Raw genomic sequence first — 24008 nt, forward strand, 5'->3', positions numbered from 1 at the left:
GACGCAGTGAGTTTAAAGCTAATCAATTACTATACATGTATTGCATGAAATCAAACATGGCATTTAGCATGCTCACTTTCTGATCTAGCACTAGTTCTGAGCTTGTAGAGCTCCCATTGGCTTAAAGGCAGAGCACTGCATGGACCTACACAAATTTAAAACAAACTAATTAGTATTTTCTCTAAACAAACAATAAAATTGAACATTTAACAATTGGATATTTCAGGGCTTGACCATGCAGAACTCCTACTGAAGTAAATGGGAGATGGGCACTTGGTCCCTCCACAAGCATATTCTGATTCACTATTTATTTTGTTGAAACTTTGGATTTGCTATTCCATTAATTGACTGTTCTCTTTGTCTTTGTATTTACTTTCCCAGATGTTCCAGCCTATCATTTTACTTATTCTCATCCTTGTATTATTTTCATCCCTTTCATACACAACAATATTTAAACTTGTCTTCCTTTTTACACTGTTTTTTGTACTGTAAGTCATTCATCATTTACTGTTCATTGTAGTGTTATTTTCAGTTTGTTTATTTTGTCCACCCTCCAAGATAAGAACTGCAAGAGACATAGTTTCTGTAATAGCCACTGCTGTAAAAACACTGAAGACTACTTGTTTGCCAAAACCAAAGCCAAACCAAAAGAACTGCAAAAAAACATACCAAAAAGTCACCCAGTTGAATAGGAAACCTGCTCACCATAGTATTCCAGGTAAGCAAGCAGAAAATGGAGTCTTTTACTTTGTCTGGTTTTATAATTGTTGAATAATAATTTCCTGAGGACTGGAACCAATTTAATATTCCTTAATTTGCACCAAATCAGAAACAAACCAGAAAAATGCAGAGTGGGTGTGAGGACTCTGTTACTTTCCTCTTCCCACTCCTAGAAAAAGAATTTGTATTCCAGCCACATAAGAATGGTAATGCCACTTTGTGTGTGTATTCTGCAGTTTTATATCAGAGCTTGTATGTATATTTTGCATAATAGTGATGATAATGTTTTTCAGCACTGTATTATGTGCATTAGGCCCCAGTCAAAATGGTTGCTGTATAGAGCACTATATCTGCAATGGTGGCCAGGAACTGGAGCCTCTGAGAATGAGAATGCATAAGGAGAAGGTATCAGAGTAGCTGAGGAGTCTTCTGAGAGATATAGGCTGGCTGCGTTCTCTGTGCTCTAGAAAAATGGCCATGCTACATCCCCAGATTTGAGCAGGACTTTTAAATGGACATGGCAACTCTTGGTTTGCTGAGTGACCCCTGCCTAACTGTGCCATTGGTAGCCAGTGCCTGTAGTGAGGAAAGCTTCTTTACATGGGTGTGCATCAGTAGTCACTGAATATTCCTTTCTCGCCTGGGAGAGGCTGAAGTAAGAGTACAGTTGACAAATTTCTTTCTTTCACACTTACTTAGCAGTTCCTACAAGCAGTAGATCTCTCACTATGAAAGCCTCATCTGAAATGCCCAATGGAGCTCACTTTTCTCTTTCACTCAACCCATGCTGAAATCACTGAGTCGGACAAATATGAATTCTCGAAAGGTGAACAAGTATGTGTGTTAATGACACTTCTTTTTCTGCAGTTTCCACGTTGAATAATGTAGTGGTAAAGAGTGGTAATAAATAAAGCAGCTGTTTTTCTAGCTAGTGGTAAGGATTACCTTTGATTTATCATGTTAGCTCTCTGTTCACTTAATGCATTCCCCAGTGAGAACAGTTCATCTCCATGCCTAGGTTATGCTCTGCTACCTGAAATAGTTGAGACACCATCTTTGAGGGAAAATCCTCAGAGAGCAGCAAGAGATGGGACAATAAAATTTTTGTCACGTGAGTGAAAAAAAATAGTAAAAATATTCATTATTAAAAAGTGCAGTATTTTTCTCTTTGTCTAGCTTTCCCTCAACACACTCTGCAGGTGCAGTAACCTTGATCAGATAAATCACTCAACTCCTTGATTTAATCCAAATACTTATTCCTACTAGGTGGTGTTGTCATCATTATCCATGTTATAGTTAGGGAGATGTATAAAGGAAATTATAATCAATATATGTGAGATTAATAGATAGTTTTGACTACTTTCCCAGCAAAGGATAAAGTCAGGCCCAAAGTAATTCTGAGGAGTTTCTAAGATGCTATAATTTATGCAGTTACCTAAAATTAAGTTCCACATATTAAAAACTATTATGACAAGATATGATCAAGCCATAACTCTCAGTGAATTTCTGTAACTGGAAAAGGCCTTTTGTTTTTCAGCAGCTGCTGGAAATAATAGAGTTTTTTTTTCTCCCCATAGATTTGCAATTTGCACATTAAAAATACAACAGTTTGAGGCTTAAACTTGTCATGCCAAATCTTAGCACAAGACTGACTTTTTCAGTTTCTTTCTGCTTTAGTATCTCCTGTGGAGGAAAAACCAATCATTTGTGTTTTCTTAAATGTTACTGATTCAATTTCCCTAACAGAGAAAAAGTCATACTTAATCTAAGATCTGAAGTTCTGGGCTTCTAGTTTTTAACCCACACTTGCTTATACCTTTCTTGGTGTTGTGTATAATAAAAATGAGTGGAGAAGGTTTGATTTACAGAGAGTGTATCAGTAACACTCTAATGTAGTAGCACACTGAATTCATACATGGAATAAATCTTGGAAATTAATTGGGAAAGATTTGCTTCTTTCTCAGAAATCAGAAAAGGTAAGAATGAATTACTGGGATGAGAGGTGGAGATAATCTCTGCACAGCACTGGCAATTACATCCCCATTGATTTCTCACTGTATTTTTTCTTGCATAAAAGCTGGAGATTTCCATCAGGCATCAACAAAGCAAAATCAAAGCTGAGACCTTTTGGGACATTTAGGGAGCTATTGCAAAAGCAGCAGTCTGAAATTAAAGCACACTAAAACATACAAAACTATTCTAGAAGCTCCAGACACTCTTTGAATCTCTCATGAGCAAGGAGAATGGCGAGGAGCCTCACAGAGAAAGCTCAGTGAGAAATGTGTATTTCTTGTCCTTTTGCATTCATGTTGAAGGGAGTGATTTGAGCTGCTGATCTGTTTCATGCCAGATATTGCACAACTTTAAAAGATGCTGAGAAAGCTAACAGAATGAGTATGGCCATTTATCCATAGCCAGAAGATAAGATCTAGCCAAAGAAATAAGTGTTCTATGTCTTGCTAAATTGAAATAACTTGATATTACAAAATGCAGTAATTACACTTGCCAAGAAAGAAAGCAGATTCTCCCCACTCAGTAACTGGCCTGGTGGGTGAAGACCATCTCACAGGTGAGTGAGCAAATGCAGCTGAACACATCAGCATCTTCTGGCAGGAGTGCATTGGAGTCAGGCAGGGCACTGCTGATTCACTGAGCGGCTGCACCACTCGGAGTTCTGAAGACAAACAGTAAGAAGAATACAGGTTTTGTTTGCATGTGGCAAGGAGCTGGATATGCCAGGTTACCTATCAGCTGAAATCTCATTTAGCAGATTTACAGCTCCCATTTTGGAATATTCTGGTGAAGTACTAATGTTCCAGGGGAAAAAAGCCATTGAATTTGAACCGTGAAATTGCCTTCATTTAGCACTTCCCTGATATATTAAATTTCTGTTTCCTATGCTCCCAGGGGATTTATTCAGTATTCTTTCAAAAGGAAAAGATCTTCCTTCTGTAGATCTAATTATGATATTGTTTCACTTGTGGAAATTGGCACTATCTCCAGTGAATTTTTATGTAATTTAGGGAATAGGTGCATTTTTTCCTTTAATGCTACCAATTAAATTAGTTTCCTGTTTAGAGCTGGTTCTGAATGCCCTGACAAAATCCCTCTACAAATATTCTCTCTTACTGCTACTGAAAAATTCCCATTATGTTAAAATGACCATTTTCTCCAGGCTCAGATATACTTCTTCCAACCAAAAATATCCATGCCTGAAGCTCCAGTTGAGAGATAGAATAAGTGTCTGCTGACACATGTCACCAGTGCTTCAGAATCAAAACTAGAAGAGAGCAGGTGCTATAGTGCAGAAACATGCCTGGCAGTCGGAAAATAGAAAATTGCCAAAAACATGGCTGTCTAGATATGTGTTATAAAAAGAGATGAACTGCACATGAACTTCAGGAGTTGTTTACGAAAACAAGCAGAGCTTCAGGGTATTACATGCCCTTCTCCTTAGTCACCCCAGAATCTGATAGGTGAGTAGGAGACTTCTAAAGGCATCAGTATCAGGGACGTAGTTCCCATTGGCTTACATTTCTGTCTGTGATTTAATGCCAGGGGAAGTGATATTCAAATCCAACTTTTGCCATTACACATGCAGTTGCCTATGGGGAAAATTACGGTGTCTCTATTTAAAGTAAACATCTAAAGTATCTGCCACCGATTTCCAATGTAACCTTGGAGCAGCGACATGACATAACACTTAGCTGGCTCTGCCTCTCCACTGAGTTATATCCTATTGCAGAAGCTCACAACAGTAAGAGGAGACAGAGTTTGTATTCCCTTCTGCCCGTTTTCCATTGTATATAGCCACTCCCAAGGTGTATATACCAGGATTATCAAGGTGCACATCATTCAGGAATCTAATGGTGAGGCTGGGTTGATTGCAGTGGCAGCAGTGCTGTTCTTCCTTCTTGTCACTAGCATTTGTGGCCATAGCAGAATGGCTGTGCCATAACCAAGCTGGGGCTGCACAGCCAAAGATACCCTGAAGTAGTCTTCAGTAGATTTTATCAGCCACTGCCCTGAGTGTATGATCAGATTGTAGCTCATGCTGAAACTCATGCTGCTTTATCTCCAGTCTTGCATGATGAAGAGAAATTTAGCAGAGGTCTTGTTTAAAATGCCCTTGCACTTTTTTTTTTTTTTTTTTTTTTTTTTTTTTTTTTTTTTTTGTTGAGGTGTTGATTTTTGACCCAAGCATTAATGGTACCAGATATGGACAAAATATACTTTTTGGAAGTGGAAGCAATATGTTGGATGTAATAAGCCTACAGTAGTCTTCCTGCTTATTTTATTTGTGCCAGATACCAGGAAGCCAAATTTGCTGCTTTGTCTGCTGATGCTGGAGGAGGGACAGTTGGGACAGTCTCTATTGAATAATTTCCTGAAATTCTCTCCTGCTAAAATTCTCTACTGCTACACTTAAAGGTATATAGGACAATGATCCCATGTTTTTACAATTCACTTCATGTTTTCTTTGTCTCACCTTTTCCATATAAGGATGAATTTAGTGCGTTCCTTAGACCTATGAGGTGTGTCCAGTGCTTGTCTCCTAATAAGCCCCTGAGTCTCACACATTTCTAATTCCTCACACTGACAGAAATGAAGGCTTCTGCCTGTCTGAGAACTCAAGCCTGGGATTTAGCCCATTGTTTTATTTATTTTTACTGTTTTTACTTCAAAGAGTGAACATAGCAAGACAAGAGGCATGGAGTTAGCAATATTAAAAACACAAGAATAATACCTCTTGATGGATAAGAGTAAAAAAACATGTCTGAAGAGTCTGCCTCCATGTGCAGTAGTGCAGCTGTGCTGGCTTTAGGGTGCAGGCAGTGTGCTGATGCCTGGCCTCCAGCTGTGGGCTCAGCTCTGCTCCCAAGCACTCCGCTTCACTCCCAGCCATGTCAGCTGGTACGTGAGACCTAACCTCACAAAAGAAAGTCATACTGTTTCTTTAGATTTAAATCCTTAGAGTTTAGAGTCTGGGGATTTTCTTCAGGAACATTCAGTTGAGTACTTGGGGTATATTTGTTCAATTTTTAGATCATCTTTACAATTTTCACAAATAGCCCAAGTCCCATTATTTAAGTTACATGTGAGCAGAATAAGCACCCAATTATTGCACTCGCTGAGACTTACAGCTAGACCATATAAGGAGAAAAAATGTGTTTTCCCTGAAACCTGGTTTGGTATTTACTATAAAATGCACCCAGAGTTAAAATTTTTATACTGGATTTTATCATGGATTTTGTCAGATAAAAACTTACTGTTCCAACAAGGAGAGTGCTGACTAAGCAAAGAATGTGTGAATCCTCATATCGTGCCCTTTTTCCTCACTGATCCTCTTGTCATCAGCTGCACTGCCCACAAAAATATGTTCCTGCTTAGGGCATTCCAAGACATCTGTCTGACAGCACGATTTGCCCAGTTTTGTGCTGCCTCAATCAAGTATTTTGTGGTCCTTATCCAGGCACGCATGGGGCAAAACGTTCCCTGAGAAGTGAATTTGCTGCGGGTCTCAGCTGCTGTGTGCAGACACACCCAAGCACAGTGCCCAGCAGGGTGGTGTGTGCGAGGCTCCCCCCGGGGGTCTCTCTGGGGCTGCCAAACAATGGGAGCAGTTTAACCCAGGGGCAGCAGGGGAGTTATCCTGGTGGTCAGAGACCTGAGGAGTGAGCTGGGCTCCTCCTGCCTGAGGCTCAGCAGGGGGAACAGCTGAATTTTGCTGCTCTGGCTTCAGGGTCTCCTGTGGACTTTCGCTTGCTGGATGCTTTTGTCACGCTCCCTTCCCTCATCCCATGCCAACACTTGCTGTGGACACTCCTAGGGATTTATACCCAGCCCAAGGTGTTTTTGGACCTTCTTTACCAGCCTTGTGCCAGAGATGAGTTTCCCTGTTCAAGGGAGAGTCTTCATCCAATTTCAAGTGTTTTGCTTTGCTGAGATACAAAGTGAATTAACAGGCTGTAGAATCCGATCCAGAAACACTATAAAGTATCAGGAATATTTGGGTGTATCCCAAAGAAACCGTTACTGCCATTCCCAGAATGCAAGACAGTAGGATTACACAGTGCCCAATAATTCTGCATTTCATAACTGAGAGCATATTTAGAATACAGAAAGGGATTTTAGGGAGGAGTGGTTTGCTTTTAGCTCTTTAGGATAGCTGTTAACCAAAAAAACCTCTGCTTTAAACAAAACTCTTTTTACAAAGCAGTTAAGGAGGATCAAGTTGCAAATCTCAAAATTATCATACTAAAAAATATAATGCTGAAAATGGGGTCTGGAAGACAGCAAAAATCTTCCTTTACAGCATAGACAACAATAAAAGAAACCTAAAATTGCCTATTGTCACAGCTTTGATATTAACACTAGCTGATTCGGCAAGCTTTAAAGACTGGACTGCACTATAAAACCTAAAAATGTCCCGGAGTTGGAGTTGTTTACACAAAATATGAGGAGATATAAAGTTACAAAGCTGGGGGTTGGAAGAGATGGCTTTAAAACCATCCTCCGTGCACTGACGTCACGTGGCAGCCAGCTGCGGGGATGATGCTGAACGGAGCTCTTTTCCAGTTTGCAAAAGTTGAGCATTTATTCAAAGAGAGTTGCAAATGCTGCCCCCGTTGAAAGGTTGTGTCTTGCTTAGCTTTCTTACTTCTTTTAAAGATCAAGATTCACAGAACAGGATCCCTGCTAGCTGTGTGTTTCATTGCTTTCTCTGCTGCCTGGAAATGGACTGAAAAACTCCTGAAGGATTTCTTATTCCATGAAAGGTATGGTTGCAGTTTATTTCAAATCAGTGTCTTTGAACAGTTAAGATTTAAAAAAAAGGAAAATTTCTGATGTGGCAAACAGTTATTTAAACATCCCTCTTAATGTTATTTAAATGTAATGTGAAGTTCATAGATGTAATACATTTTCTTTATTCTTAAAGTTCAGTTAGTTTTTTCAGTGTAGGCAGAGATATATTAACAGAACAGGGATGACAGCATTGTGTGCACTTGAATCCTTTCTCTCTCTTTCTTTCTTTCTTTCTTTCTTTCTTTCTTTCTTTCTTTCTTTCTTTCTTTCTTTCTTTCTTTCTTTCTTTCTTTCTTTCTTTCTTTCTTTCTTTCTTTCTTTCTTTCTTTCTTTCTTTCTTTCTTTCTTTCTTTCTTTCTTTCTTTCTTTCTTTCTTTCTTTCTTTCTTTTCTTTCTTTTCTTTCTTTCTTTTCTTTCCTTACCTTTTCTTTTCTTTTCTTTCTCTTTTTTCTTTTTCTCTTTTTTATTTTTTCCTTTTCTTTTTCCCTTTTCTTTTTTCTTTCTCTTTCTTTCTCATTTTCCCTATTTTCTCTATCCCTTCTCTCACTCAACTGTACTTTCTTTTAATGTATAAAGTGCATGTTATCATGACACATGGCACACATTTATAATTGAACAAATACATACGTTTACAATTTTCTTAGTCATCCAAAATACAGCACTTATTTGGAAATATAATTTGATTGCATTTTTTTTTTCTGTAAAAACAAGGGAAGATTTGTGTATCTGAATGATTATATATCCAATCTGATTAAACTCTGGTGAAAATAACATCTCAGCTGATGTCAAGCTGATTATTTTCAGAAGTTGCTAGAGGTTGTTTGCAAATTATCTTGTATTTTTTATATCTGGCTAGAAAGGGTAAGATGTGGGGGAATATTAACTAACATCAAATAGTAGCTTTAAACATTTTTTGCTTGAGAGGAGGAAGGGCTAAAGGAAAAGTTAAAGCAAAATGCAGCTGATGCAGACAAAATTGATTATTTGCTTAATTTGATTGCTGTAATGAGCTTCTGACCTTGTCTAGGACATGGAGAAATTGCCAATACTGCAAGAGCACAGATATTGTTCTGATCCACAGAGCAAATGATAATGTAACATTTTACATGCCTTGGGTTGCTTTAACAATGTGAAATACCCATGGGGAAATCTCAGTGCACTATACACACAGAGGGTGTATTACCAGGACTGCACATTGTTCTCCACCAAAATAACCCTAAACAAACCCAAAGGAAACACTAAGAAAAAGAGAAAATGGGGGAAAAGAGAAGTAGAAATGGGAGTCAAAGTTCCTGAGGAACTGATCCACTGTAAAATAGCAGCAAAGCTGTATAGTCATCCAGCTGCTAATATCAATAAACATGAGTTTTCTTCTCAGAATTTATGTCAAGAGGAAATCAGAGAAGCCTAAGAAACAATACACGCCTTTTGTGGATCTTAGAGCTACAAGTGACCATCTGTAACTTCTGTAACTATCCTCTTTCAAGACTTGCTTTCCTTCTGACTGTCTTCAGTCTTTTTTTATAATCAAAGTTCCATATGAAACAATTTGAAAATTGTTAAGATGAATGCCAGCATGGCAATAATAGTTTCCAGCACTAAGGAAGCACCAGAGGCCTTTTCAATGCTATATTCATGCTTGAAAGGAATACATATTATATCTGTTCTTATGTGTGTAAAAACAAATATGCTGTACAGTATTGACCTTTCTAGTAATGTGTGGCTGACTAAAGCATGGTCATTATTACTAATAGTGCACTAGCAAAATCACCATTTGGGCAAGTTGTTGACAGATTATGTCTGCCTGTCTTGTTCATGACTGTACAGCATTTACACATAGGGGTTTTTCTTTTTTTTTTTTTTCTGACATGTATTTGTATAAGGATTATAGTGGAGCAGAGAGTTGACTTTTTTTTATTTCTCAGAGGTATCCTGAAAGGTTATTAAGACGTAAATGTAGGGAAAAAAAATAATCAAATGGCAGTACCAAAAATTGTAACCTTTGAATTAGCAAGGTGAGAAAGTACTGCAATATTCTTAAAGTTCATTAACAATAGATGTTTAGATTGCAATGGATCTTAAGTGTAATAGAATTTTTTTTGCAAGTTGTTTTTGGTCAACGCTTGCTGGAGTCTGGCACAAAGCTGAAACACTGGCCTGGAGAGGTGCAGTCTCTGTAGCCTGGCTGCATTCCCTAAGAGGCCGTGAGCAAACCAGTACTTGGCTTCTTTTTTGATGAGAATTCTGTGCTGTCTTTCAGCAGCTCCTAGTTTCAAGGTGGTTTATGGTTTTATGAAGTTGCTCTGTATGTTTTTAGGCAGGGGAAAGAAGAAGGGTTTGGAATCTGTTTGTAGGTAGTTGAGGGACAGATTATCATTTCAGAGCTCCAAGGCAGGCACTTGGGGCAAACTGTTCTGCAAGCCCTGAGTTAGGGCTGGGCATGTGATGGCTTCAGAGATCCTTCGGGAGGAATTCCTGTGACCCTAAGACCTAAGTAGCCTGTTGGGTTTCATCTGAGTTCTTCTGCTTACTTGTACATGAAAGAAGCTGACTCAAGTTTAACCTCGTCTTCCCAGTCAGCTGAGATAAAGCTGACACAGTAAATGGTGGTTACATGGTAACCACAGCTAAATCAACAAGAGGTGCCAGTAACATAAGGGATGGGGAAGAACTTTGCTCAGGAATTAATTTTTACTATATCCTAGGAAATGTGGGCAGTAAAATCAGCAGTTCCTGTGAGTTGACAATCACTGATCATCAGTCAGGGAAATGAACAATGTGCAGAAAGATAAACTGGGCTTACTCCTAGTTAACTCTCTGATAATACAATTTCCTACGTATTTGATTTCTGACAGGAGCAGAAAGCAGTGCAGAGGCATTTTATTACTAGAACTAGATTCCATGACCACCTTGGTAACACAACAACTGGCTTTGAGAGCTGAAGTTAGCAAACTCAAGTATCAATGCCTCTGTACCAGGCATTATATCACAGAAGCTATCATAACTGAATGAATGAGTCCTATGTCAATCTTGCTGGCATAGTAAATGTGCTGATGGTAATGGGCTTTCTAGTATAAAACCTAAGAAAGCAAGAGGAAGCAAAGGGATCACCAGGCCCATAAAATTTGTAACTTCTTTGCTCCAAAACCAGATAAGCAGATCTAAAATATTTCCCTTAAATCTTGCCAATTTAGTGGTTCAATTAATATTTTCTTTTCAATTACAGACACTAAAGGCTAAAGACTGTCTTTGGCTAAAGTCTTTACTAAAGACTTCTAAAGGGAAAGAAAAAACTGAAGCACTAATTAGTCAAATATTCTGAGAAAGGTTTTGAACTAGATTGGAGTTAGTGCTGTTGAAGAATATTTTGTAGTTTTCCCCATGCTGATCCTGAAACTAACATTTATAGATCTAGATCTGTAAATCCAAAATTCTTGAACCCTTTCTGGTGACCTTCTGTCCCTCCTATATAACTGATTTCTACTGTTTATGTGTTTGTACCTGTTATTAACTTTCCTGTCCTGTCTTCCTTCATGAATTCCAAAGCATTCATGTAGCCATGAGAATTCCCAGAGTATATCAAGTTTGCAGCCCTCAGTTGCCAAAAGAATGTAGCAGTCCTTGTCGTGCTCCTTGCATGCGTGCAGGGAGTGCATGAGCAAACATGATACTTTTACAGTTGTCTTTTGAACAAATATAAAAATAGCTTTCACCCTCAAGGGCAGATATTGCAGGATCCCAAGGTCCTGAAGTGCCATTCAATATTGTACAGACCCAAGTTCATTGAAAACACATTTATATTGAAGAAAAATGGCAAAGATGCAAAGTGATCATGGTACAGAGCCTGCTGTGGCAGATGTTACTGAATTCTGCGATGCTGAATGTGTTCCACCTCCCATTCCCAGACTGGCCATCTCTGCCTTTGTATTTATGTCCTATAATGCTTAGTTCATCCATACTCGAGTCACACTCCAGACAAATATCAATTGAATAATACTGTGCCCTGCAAGCTCCTTTCAGTTAGTAATTTTGGGGATTTTCTTGATTGTCTTTGTTCCCTGAAAGACAGAATAAAACATAAGTAAGACTTATTCTCTTAAACTTCCAGGAAACATTCAGGGAAGAAAGAAAAAAAGGAGAGCTGTCTTTGCTGTTGCACAGACTTTAGCCATGGACCTGCGTGAACAACTGGAGAATACTGAGAGGAACTGGAATAAAGAAAAAATGGAATTGCTGGAGAGATTTGACAATGAAAGGAAAGAATGGGAATGTCAATGGAAGCTCATGCAGAAGAAAATAGAAGAGGTACTTCTAAACAAAAGTCCAAACTACCATTTTTGCTTGGTGTGAAGTGACATTGAGTCTCTTAAAGTTTTTTTTCTGTATTTTATCCTATTCCTTATGTGTCACTGGAAATTTCTAACAGCTGATGGAAGGATGAAAATCCTGGGATTAAGCAGTATTTGCAATTGCTTGTTTAATAGTCATGAATACAAGGTAGGAGGTGAATGTGGTTTTGTGAGCTATGAGATTATTGGCTGTATGTACTGCTGACAATTCAGTCATGGTCATGAACCATGTTGCCTATATTACACATGCTTTTTTCAAGTGAACACTGAACAATATGGGGTTTAGAAAATGCATATTTTGTAACAAAAAATTTAGATATCATAATTCTCTAGCAAAAAGGCCTTAGATGGCACAGGTCTGCTGGGGCAAATGGTAATATTAAAAATAATATATATATGAAATACTGCATGACACAGAATTTTTCTGGCTAGAACCTGTTCCTTTTATGGATGATGCTTGGGAGAAAAAACAGGTACAGCAAATAGCATGAAAGTTCTGAAACCACTTGTGTCTACACATACTAGCAAACTGTCCTTGCTATTTGCAGTGCATCTCCTTCCAGAAACAGTCACAGCAATTATTTATTATTCTTCTATCCCCAAATTGTCCCTGCAGCCAAACCCTCTGACACTCTCAAATTCATTAACTGAGTCTGCTTGGCAGCCTGTGGAGGCAAGTTTTTTCATTAGTGAGCTTTCCACATTTTTCATCTAATATACACATGGAGTAGTTTCACTTGCTCTCTGCCAGCGCTGTTGTGTGGCTGAGCAGCACAGGAATGTATGGGCAGAAATTGCTCACATGAAACTGAGAAGGAAAATGGTCAAAGCCAAAGGAATTGCAGCATACACTGCCCATTAAACCAGCCTGCAGCAGAGCTCCATAATGTCAACTCTCTTATATTTTACCCACAATTCTTGCAGATTTCGGTATGATGGTCTTTGCCACATTTTGTCTTTTGTGTTAGGACTTTTCTATGCAGTCTTCTCTAATTTCACTGCCAAGCTGAGAATGGTTCAAAAGTTAGCAATGTGATCTGTATATGCAGTTGAATTTCATTTTCTTAGGTATAAGAGCTGATTTGGAATGACAGTAATGAAAAGGTATTCTGGCTATTAATAGAACTGACAATGTCAGTAAGGACTGTTTTCATTGTGTTCTTTATTAGCACAGAGATTAGGAAAGCAAGAAAAAGAGAGTGGAATGGGGCTGAAAGGAAGAGAATGAAGCAATTTGCTGGCTACTGCAGAGCCAAACAAAATACAGATAGTACCTCAAGGTTACTGGAATCCTAAGGTCCCCTCTTGAGTTGTGACTATAGCTGCTGCTGATTTCAGATGCCTGACATTTCTTATCCACAAGCCACATGGCTGGAGAAAAGGAGAGATAGATATCTTTTAAATGCCATTATCTGTAGAAGGATTTCCTCAATAAAACTTGTACTTACTTATCAGCTTGTATTTTAATTTGGCAGTTTTCTGTAGCCCACCAAATCTAATTTAATAGGGGTATTATTATGGGGGATATTATGGGGTAGTATCCTTCCTTGTTACTGGTGTGCTGAATCCATATGAGGCTCTTATTTCTCAGAAATGGCAAAGTTCAGCCCTCAGTTTCCATGAGCAGCTGGGCTTTGGAAGTGAAATCTGAAAACCCAGGATGAGGTCAAGTGTTAAGTCCCTGAACATGAGAATAACTTCTAATCCACAGCACTGCCCATGAAATGGCCACATGTTCTGCATGTTGTTATTCTTTTCCCCTGTCATTCCAAAAGCTGTTGTGATGGCCTTGTGCACTGGGAGAGGGCAGGCAGATGGCTGCTCAGAGGTGCCTGTGTGCTTTCTTCATGAGAGCAAGTGGAGAATGAATGTTTATACAGAGCTGTGGGATTCTTGGCACTGGAAATTATACTGTAAGCAGAAGAGATTTTTATGATGTTGCCATTTTTTCTAATTTATAATTTACCACAGTTTCTAGTTTGAATGTGCTGGGTGACCAGAATTAACACCATTTACTAATGAATCCACTGGATCTCAGCAGATAGCATGAAAGAAGAAGGTGATAACACGTTGCCAAATAATACCATTCTGCAGTACTGATTTATCACTCCAGTTATAGGGAAGAATTCTACTTGTCTGAGAACTGAAAGAGTCTGCTCTAGTACAGATGGCACTGTATTTTATGAGAATTCACTTCCTCTCCTTCAAATAATATGCTTTAATAAATAGGCTGTAGCATAGCCAGAACATTCTCTCTCTGTCACATTCTCCCACATTCCCTGTCCATCAGATAACAGCTGTGTCCACCACAGAGTGTGCTGATATTACTTGGAAAACAACCCTGCATCTTTTGGTTCAAGGCAGGGCCAGTTATCTCGGGAGATCTCTTCCAGTCCCAACCAGGGGTGGAAGCCATACATTAAAATTATGTCAGAGAGTTTGAGAATGGTAACAGTCTTATCCTGTGGCAATCCTGGTATTTGAATTGTCACACTTGGTGACTCAGCACTTTCCTACTAACACATCCAGAATCTTTCTAATCAGTGCTGCTGAGTGAAGCATCATTCAAAACAGAAGATAAATATGGGGCTTTGCCATAAAGCTCATTACAATACCACGATTTAATAGAAGGTTCTGTTGTTGTTTCAGCTTTACCAGGAGGTAAAACTTAGAAGGGAGAGCAATATGACCATCCATGATAGCAAGGCCATTCAGAGCAAGATGCTGCAGCTGTCCATGCATTGCCCTACTTTGCAAGAGAGTGACACAGCGGAGCTGAACCATCAACACAATGTGGCAAAGGACAGAATGGAGAAAGGGAGTCTGCTTGGTGTAACAGGACACGAATGGAAGGAGCCCAGAAACAAGAGCAGAAACAATATTCTGTTAGTGGACAATCTGGCCTTTGAGAACCACGAAGAACCTCAAGACAGCCTCACCATTAAAACCTCTGAGCAGAATACCAGAAATTATATTGGTGATCTCAATGTAGTAAGTAAGGAGCATGTTTCTGTTACAAGGGGGAGGAAAGCACTGAGGACTTTGGCCTGCCAGGTTAAGCTATAGAACTGATCTCCCTGATTTTAGCTTTCCACAAGTCACTGTCTCTACTTGCTCCTAGGTTTGCTATCAATGAGTGTCTTCTCACTGTTTGAATGTGTTAACAGCATGCTCTTTACCTCTGTTCATAAGGTGGGGGCATTTTTGTATCTTTCCTCATACTACTTCCCTCTGCTCTGAATCTTAAATGCAAATGACCACAAGTTTCAAATTAAATCTGGAGATATCATTTTATATGTATATATTAAAGGCCTGTTTTTATATTTATAAAGGCTCTTAAAGAACTTGCCAGAGTCAGTGAAGAATTATGCAGCTATCAAGAGGAAATTCGAAAGAAGTCCAATCACAGAAGGTAAAAACATCTTTAGATTTTTTATGTTAGAGAAAGGAAATTAATAATTCTCCTGATGCTTTTCACTTTGAAGGCAGGTTTGCTGTTGGATTTATTAGTTGGGCAGTTCCTACCCTCCTAATGTTTCAGTGCTCAGCATAAAATATTCAAATGAAATATGCTGAAATATGGTACAAAGTCAGGTTTTACTAGCAAAATTGATTTTGTATACAGAACATACAAATTCAGATTAGTATATATGAGATGAAATTGTATTTGTTTCTAATGGCTGTACAGAGGATTGGGAAAGTGAACAGGTATTTCTGTCTACTCTGGCCCCATTGCCATGTAGTTTTATACAACACTGTATGGGTTTGTCAGGCTGGGAATTTCTCACTTAAAGCCCAAATCTAGCCTTAAGCATGGGGGATGTGCCAGGAACTGATGATCCAAGAGCAGAAAGAAAGCAGGAGAGGGAAGAACCACTGTAAATTTGTACTAATGGAAAGATGGCAAGTCAGACCCTGAAAAGTATGGCAAGTGAACATTCAATCATCTTTTAAAAATCCAGTGTTCATTGTTTTCTCTAGCAAGCTAAACACCAGACTGCATCTTGAGTTGTGCAGAAATTCTCAGGTAAAACTGAACCTTCTCAGATGCTCCCAAAGGTCAGAGGGATTTCTCACACTCCACCATGTGACCAGTTAAAAGTTTGCCACTAATTCATTATTTTAGCTACTCTTTGTATCTTTAGAGCAAATGGATTCATAGCTGATGCATAATTTTAAAGATGCTTTTTTATCATATATCAAAAGGCAGATCTCATGTGTAAGGTTATGAACCTAAACAAGGGGTGCACTGTGTCCTACAGCTTTCTTCACTCAGTTCATAGTCAGGTAGACTCCTAGGAGTCATTAGAACAAGATCCTACTGTACTTACTGTAGCAGAGACAAGAAAACAGTCATCATCTAAGAAACTCAGAAAAAGAATTTTTGTGGCAAAGGAAAGGAACGCAAATTCCTTTTGTTGACCTTTCCTCAAAATCTTTGTGTGTGTTTCGATTGTGCGGGGTATACCAGCTGCAGCAAAACTGCTCCCAAACCTTTTTAAGTAGCCAGTGTTAAAACACCTGCTTTTGGGGAGAATTAATCCATGCTGAGGTCTTCTGGAATGTTCCTTATTCTCATTCCTAAAACACCTCTTCTGTTATTTCCAGAATGAAGTCACTTCCTTTCCTGGGGGAATTTGAGGAAACCCAAAACACAGTTATCCTGCCTGAGATGAACCATGTGTCCAGCAATGAATCACAGACTTTGGTTGCTTTTGAAACAGAGGAACATAATAATAGGAAGAATCTGATGAGCTCCACCAGGGCTTTGAAGGAGATTTCTTATGGTAGTCTTACTGGTGACATAGGAACAGATTTCAGACCTTGGCAAAAGAAAGAAGCTCCACCAGTTCCTCCACGGAGCACTTCTCGGCACCTAACAAACTCACTTTCTGCAGTCATACAGCTTTCAGAAGCACCCATAAGAGATCCAGGCATCAAAAGCAATTGCAAGGCTCAGGATTGTTGGAATGGGGGGAAACTGAGGAATCCTTCACCTGTAAACAAAAATAAATCTGCAGTAGCCTGTGCAAATGAAGGGCAGGCTGTGAAAGTCCCTGTAATGGTAACTGCTCCAATACCTGTAACCAAAAATGAGTGCAACGTTCCAACAAATTTCTGCCACAACACATGGGCATATGATATGGGCAAGCTTGGAAAAGACAATAAAAATGAGCCTTCCTCACTCTCAGCCCAAAAGAGCTGTTCAGATGGAAATATGGCCCAAAGCAACAAGATGCATCAGAAACAAAATACCAAGTCTCACAGCAGCCCTTTTTACAGCAATGACTTTTATGCCCCTGCTACCTCGCACAATGATCTTTTGGAGGACACCAGGTATCCTTTGGGAAAGAGCCAAAGAAATGAAACACTAGCAGCAAAGATTGATGAGTTTAATCGCACTGTATTTCACACAGACAAACGTAACAATGCTCTGCAGGAAAATCAGGTGCCTCAAACAGCCTCAGAAGATCACAAACCCTGCGGTCCACCCTGTGACTCTGCTGCTAGCAGGGCAGAAACTGTAAATACGCCTTGTGTTTCAAATGCCAAGCTCTCTGCAGCAAAGGAGCAAGAAACTAACAACACCAGCAAAGCTGTCAGGACAGCAGGGCAGCAAAAACACATGAATGGACTTCCAAATACCAGTGGTTATAGGCACATGCTTCACGAGCATGACTGGAGACCAAGTAATTTATCCGGCCGCCCGCGCTCAGCTGACTCAAGGTCCAACTATGGTGTTGTTGAAAAGCTTTTGAAAACCTATGAAAAATCAACTGTGACTTCTCCGTGTAATGCAAAATGCTGCAAAGATAAGAGGACACAGGCAAATTCTGAATTCACCAATGGGGGTTGCGAGACACTGAGTCAGTATTTAGAAATGCTCCAGATTGAGCAAGAAAAACAAGACTTTCCGAGGAATTCAGCCAGGCATATTGGGCAGCAACTCAAGCAAGGAAAAGAGAGGCAGAAGTTACCAGAGGTAAGGTTCATAAGAATGACAAAAGCAAAACAATTCCATTTCATAGCAAGCCTCAGACTCTTAAATGGGGCAGACTAACTTTGTATTGTAACTAATTATGTAAAAATAGATACTTTAGGCCAGGATCTGGATGAATCAGGAGCATTTCCTCTACAGATTAAGAGTTGTGGGAGGGCAGAAGCATGTAAGTAAGAATGAGCAGTGAAGACGTGCCAGATTCTTATCCCTGCTGGTGTTCTGCAAAGCTAGTTTTTTACTACAGTGCAGTTATGCTAAGATTGAACTAGTGAGAGCTTCAACCATGTTTTAACACCCTCTCTCCTTCCTTTAGCTGATGTGTTATGTCATAAGACTTCCCATAGGGCTTAAGCAGACTTGGCCATGCCCCAAACCCTGGAGGTCTTAGATAACATTTTTCAGTATCCAGGGTGCTGCTTGGATCAGGAGTTCCTTGGAACTTCCTATGCCAAGGAATATTGTGACTCCATAAAGTTTCCACTCACAAAGTATCCTTCTCTTGCTCATGTCTCAGTTCCAGCTTCTCCTATATATTCAAGCATAGGTTCACAGAAACAGAAGAGCATGGCATGACTAATTAATTTATATTTGGCTGAAGTTTATTTCCAGAAGTTTAGAAATACTGCCTTTGCCAACATTCTTTCTTAATGAAAAGACAAACAGATGGTTTGGAAAACACTCTGTAAGTTGCAGGTTCTGTAAAAATCCACGAAGAACACAAAGAGATATGCCTCTTGGAATCTCAAAAAAGATAAGGCAGGTGTGTTTTGAGCTAGGAAACTTAAATGGGTTCAGGCTGTCAGCTGGTATGCCTTAAACTGGCACAAATTCACAGACTTCAGTGGAGCTATATAGATTTAAGCAGCTGAGAATCTGACCATGCAGATTTTCTTCTGCATGTCTTTCTGACAGCCTTGCTATGATGCAATGCCTTGCTTAACAGGCACATCTTTCCTTCAGCACAGAAATAAAAAAGCTGTGAAGCTTCTGATTTCTTTTTCATCCAATAAACTTTTGACAGGCAAACAAATTTTCATCAATTAATATGGAGAAAAGGAATAATGACTTTTTTCATAAGCTTACATTTTATATTGTCATTTCTATCTGTAGAAGCTAAGTGTAGAATATTGCCTGACTAGGAGTTACTATTTAATGTCTCAGAGATGTACAGAACTACATGTGGCTTGAGGCACTGGGTTTATTTTCATTATTTCAAATTTACATCAGTGTCACTGTGATCAAAATCTGTTGAGTTTCCTCTGCATCTCTATGGATCTGCTGGTAGACATGACACTGTATTAACACATAACCATTCTGAATTAGTTACCAAGTTAAACAGCTTCACACTGAACTAATGGAAACAGTTTCCTGAAATAGGATCTATCAAAAAATACCTGAGAAGCACGTAGATCCTACTCCAGTAATATCAGATAATATTCTGAGTTCTACACTTGGAATATTTTACAGCATTCATTGACAAAAAAAACTTACAGAAACTAAAAGATAAGAGGAAATGTCAATTTTGTCTTGCACTATCATTTTGTATGTTTCCTTGTGTCTGACACTTGTCTTCATGTATTTTAAACCACAACTGATGTGAGAATCCCTGTACATAGAAATAGCTATTCTTTTGCATTCTGTGCATTGCTGTGCTCCTTTTAATAGCTTCCAACCACCTGTTCGGAGGTCACCACAAATGTCCTCCTGCATTCCCACTGCATTCCACAAAAGCTGCAAGTTGTTAAAGCGAGGACTTGCCTTTGTGTTCTAGATATGTGTGCCAGTGAAATGTTCCAGTGAGAAGGGCTTCTCCCGTCCCGCTCGGCCGGCAAATCGACGCCTACCTTCCAGATGGGCATCCAGATCCCCATCAGCACCGCCTGCTGTGAGAAGAACAGTGTACAACTCTGTCTCCTTTCGGTCAGAGACCTCAGTAGTCTGAACCCAGAGCTGGGTTGGATGGTGTTGTGAAAGCTCTATGCCTCACTATGACTGTGTTTGGTATGTGTCATAGCAACCAGTTCCACACTGTTGTGTTTTGTCCAAGAGTGACCCCCACCACATGCTGGACAAAGCATTCTGAATCTTAGGTCATCATCACCATGGTCTTCAGTGTTTTTATTGAGATGAAATAGAGATATCCCTGGTTTTCTCTGGGTTTTGTTTTTGTTTTTTTTTAATAGTTCACAAGGAATTTCTTTTGAATGGCATCTTTCTTAATTTGTTGATCAATTTTGAGTTGAAACAATGTATAGTGCTGTATATTCTGACTTTTCTGCAAACAGCAGAACGTAAAGCTGTATGCATGATCATGTGTTTGTAGGTGCATGTGTTGGACTAGGAAGTATACTGGCCTGTATTTAGAAGAGACAAACTGTGCTAGTGTTGACATTGAAATTACAACCTATATGCCTACATATATATATATAAATATACTTTGTGTTTATTTTAAAAAGTTTGAAATATACAGTCCCAATGACATTTATATTTTGTATATCTTTTACATAGGTTCACAGGTGTAGTATTTAATGTAAAAAAACTAAATATGCATTTTTTGTGACTGATCGCAGTGATAATGCCTTGCACAATATGTATCTGAAGCAGACTAGCTTGACTGATTCGTCAGTCATACTTCATGGCATCCTCGTTCAGTTTCCTAACCCTCATGCTAGGTCAAAATTCCTAAACATATTTTTTCTGAATTAAAATATTATATGATTTGTAATACATTAGCCTTTTTCAGCACCAGAGACATTTCTGAAATGTTCCAAACCCTTTACAAAGCTTATATGTGCCATTATATATATAGCATACTGTAAACACTTTGGTAGATTCAGCTACACTAACATACAATTTATGAAGGAAAGAAAAGAGTTGTATATGCTCAATTCTGTAAAGCTTATTTTTCCTTCTAGCATTATACTTTGAGGTTTGGCAAAGTCAGATAACAATGGACTTGTTTACTTTCACTCAAGGCAGGAGAACAAGCACCACTGCTCCCAGTGCTGCAGCCACTCTCCTTTTTTACTCTTCTCCTAGACTAGAGTGCCTGAGCCACTTGCTAATTCCCTGCTTCTGGACTGACTCGTGGCAGTCAGTTATGAAGTTTACTTGCACTCTGGCAACAAGCTGCATCTAGTAGGGAAATATTGCATCCAGATATGATCACAATGGTGCCCGAAATCCTGACACATGGCATTGCGACTCTGGTGTTGCCATCACTCGACTTGGTGTTGTTTGCCATCTGAATGACATGCACAGAGCCTGGCTCGCTCCTTCTCACGGAGTGAAAGAGGTATGGATGCTGTCCAGGCTCTGAACTTCCAGAAAGACAGTGTCCTTCATCCTGGAATTTTTGCACCTTTCGTTAGGCTGTTGCTGGGTACACAGTGCAGCAATGATGATAAATGTTACCTTTAAACAGCATGTCTAGGTCAGAAGGAGTAAAAAGGCACTTCTTCAACATCAGCCTGATCTTGTCTGGCAACTTTTCTTCTTCTTCTGGAGAAACATAGTGTGTTCAAAGGAATTTCAAAAATCATCCCAGGATCCATTAATGTGCACATCTTCTTATGTGAATGTAAAAAGGATTTCAGAGAGAGTATAGGCTTTTGTCCTAGTGAATTGTATATGTGGCAATATAGGGAAAATTTAATGTGCTTATTTTGTAGTGATCTGTTGATCTATTCCAGTCATGTTGAGAATTCACACTTTTTTCCTTCCTTTAAGGACCTTATTCTTCTTTCCTCTGCACAACTTTTTTTTGAAGAGAGAGAAAACAGGAGGCCCTGTGTTCTGAGCAATAGCCTGTGTGGTAGTATTGGTAACAGTTCAGGCTTGTGAATATTGGAGTGAGCAGGCATTAGAGCCATAAATCCAATTTATCATGCCATTTTGGCTAAAAATACACTCAGAATAATTTGCTCTATCTAAACTTCTGGTCCCTTCTAGGTCTATCCCACAATACATGAAGATTTCAAGCAAATCAACAATTCATCAAAACTTACTCAGACATTATTGCAAAGTTATTGCTGGAAAAGATACAAGGACAGAAAATCTTGAAGAAAATTCATACAGTTTAGATAGAGACAAAAATCTGTGTGCTTAAGTGAAAAATCAAGGGTTCTATAAATTTGGCTGTTTGTCCTAATTTTGAAATTTCACTCCATTAGCTTCCTTAGCACTAGAAAAATTAGACATGATTCATGGTAAATTTGGAACATGGTTTAATATTCTGTCTAACTATGGAAATTAACAAACCAAGATACCTTGCAAATTGACCTTTTAAATGCCTAAGCAGCTGACCAGCTTTGAATGCCTAATGCTGGGGAAAGGGTAATATGAGAGAATTGTAAAAAAATGTGGTTCTTAACTTCAGTCACTGTTGACTGCAAAAGCACTTATTTAAACTACCTTTATGGTGAAGTTAAGCAGTTTTGTTCTGAGAAATTGTGATGCACTTTTGTTTGAAGTATGTAAATCCAAAAGCATTTCCCTTGATTAGTCAGTGAAGGTGTTTCTTTAGTTCCCTTCAGTTTCTTTGGTTGCCTTTGACATAGACCACATTGTTGAATCACAGAGAAAGGATCAAATACCAACAACATTCCCTGATGTATGTAAGTTAAATGAACAGAAGGTTTTTGAAATAAACAAATAGGTCAAGGATGAGTCCATTTTGTCAAGATTTTCTGTGTCAGTCTAATTTTAGGCATTGGTTCTGATGCCTAAAAGTATCAAAACTGGTGATTTTGGTCTGCAGACGGCTAGTTGGAAAGCCTAACTTAAGAAAATTGCCACTGTCACTGTTTAAATATTCTCTTCAAAAGCTGTGGTGACTGTGGTAACTTTTCTAGTTCCTGTAACTGTGGTTATTGAACCACAGTAAAGGCTTTATTCACTTATTTGCTATAGGGGGAAAAGCTCCTTTGGGCTGTGTTGTTTCTGACAAGGAAATCTACACATATACACATGCTTGTGCAAAAAACACAAATGATCTAAACATTACTTGACCTTCCTACTAATCCTAGTGTCACCAATGGAAGTGGTGAGCTTTGTAAGCCTGTTTCTGAAATAGGTTTTAATAATTTTACTCCTCCATACTCTGTCTGAAGTCTTAATGCAGATATATGTTATTATTATTACTTGCACTCTGAATTAGTCTGTCTTTATTGCATGTCTTAGTAAGTCCCTGGAGACACAGAGTCAGCTGCCCATTGAAATGGAGATGTCACTAGGAATCAGATGTCTGGTACTTTTTAACAAAAAGCATCATTCTCCCTCATGCCAGGACATACAGCCACAATCTTACCAGACCTTTTTATGGAGGAGTGTGGCAGGGTAGAAGCATACAGAGGAGAATCACTCAGATCTTACTTGCATATGTGACAGAGCAGGCCTCCTGGAGGCTAGAAAATTGGCCTGACTCAGACCCTCTGCTGGAGGCAGAAGGAGTAGAGGAGAATAATTCCCTTCAAAACCTCTGCATATCATTCCTCAAACTCAGAGTACACTTCCATTAGGTGATTTTTCTTTACAATGTAAGTGAGAGACTTATGTATCTTTAAAATGTTGCTGAAGGAACAAACTTTGTTTTCCAGTAACAACACAATTGTCCCTCACTATTACAGACACTGTAAGGGAGTTGGCTGTTATATGTAGGAAAGGATTTGCAATCAGAGTAATAGAATTTTACAGAGCATTCAGACCACCAGTTTATTTCTCCAATTGTCTATTTAAAAACTTGGGGTTTTAAATAAGGATTTTGTATCCAAATGTCTTCAACAGCATTTTAGCAAAGATATACAGCAATCCAGAAGGCAAGCCCAAGAACTTACAGAATTCTCACTGTGCTGCTATACAAAGGATTTCTTTGGCTTTGAGATCTGTAATATACAACTCTAGCCATTTCATGCTGATATTCTCAGTAATGGTATTCTCATTTGTAATGGTGTCTTCAGTTGTGTACATGTCTTTACACTGGAAGGTGCTCTAAATGCACAGAATCAAAGCCCCTTGTTGCCTCTGGCCTTCCCACCCCTCTTTGATTCACAGTGTGTACTTTTATGTGGTTTATTGCTGCTGGTCTGTATGTATATGCCATACCATAGGACTTTCTACCTGTTCTGCAGCCA

At 39.0% G+C, this 24008-nt stretch overlaps 1 protein-coding gene across 3 annotated transcripts; it reads left to right on the forward strand.

Annotated features, from left to right (window-relative positions):
• The first annotated feature begins 486 nt into the window (after window positions 1-486).
• On the forward strand, window positions 487-22542 carry KIAA0408 (KIAA0408 ortholog). Of its 3 annotated transcripts, XM_059467750.1 has the most exons (8): window positions 528-718; window positions 5028-5151; window positions 7393-7499; window positions 11636-11832; window positions 14526-14867; window positions 15209-15288; window positions 16485-17859; window positions 19649-22542. In XM_059467750.1, the coding sequence occupies exons 3-8, from the start codon at window positions 7493-7495 to the stop codon at window positions 19817-19819; spliced, it is 2172 nt and encodes a 723-aa protein (XP_059323733.1). In that variant the 5' UTR covers window positions 528-718; window positions 5028-5151; window positions 7393-7492; the 3' UTR covers window positions 19820-22542. The 3 variants fall into 3 exon arrangements, with proteins under 3 accessions (XP_059323735.1, XP_059323733.1, XP_059323734.1); XM_059467752.1 differs by lacking the exon at window positions 5028-5151 and having other exon boundaries at window positions 487-718; XM_059467751.1 differs by lacking the exons at window positions 528-718; window positions 5028-5151 and having other exon boundaries at window positions 7306-7499.
• The last annotated feature ends 1466 nt before the right edge of the window (window positions 22543-24008 follow it).

Source organism: Ammospiza nelsoni, chromosome 3 (genome assembly GCF_027579445.1).
Source record: "Ammospiza nelsoni isolate bAmmNel1 chromosome 3, bAmmNel1.pri, whole genome shotgun sequence".
In the NCBI taxonomy this organism is placed as follows: domain Eukaryota; kingdom Metazoa; phylum Chordata; class Aves; order Passeriformes; family Passerellidae; genus Ammospiza; species Ammospiza nelsoni.

Coding starts and splice junctions, on each gene's coding strand:
- KIAA0408 (XM_059467752.1), top strand. Junction 11,833..14,525: donor TGCAGAAGAAAATAGAAGAG/GTACTTCTAAAC, acceptor TTGTTGTTTCAG/CTTTACCAGGAGGTAAAACT. Junction 17,860..19,648: donor AGAGGCAGAAGTTACCAGAG/GTAAGGTTCATA, acceptor TTTGTGTTCTAG/ATATGTGTGCCAGTGAAATG.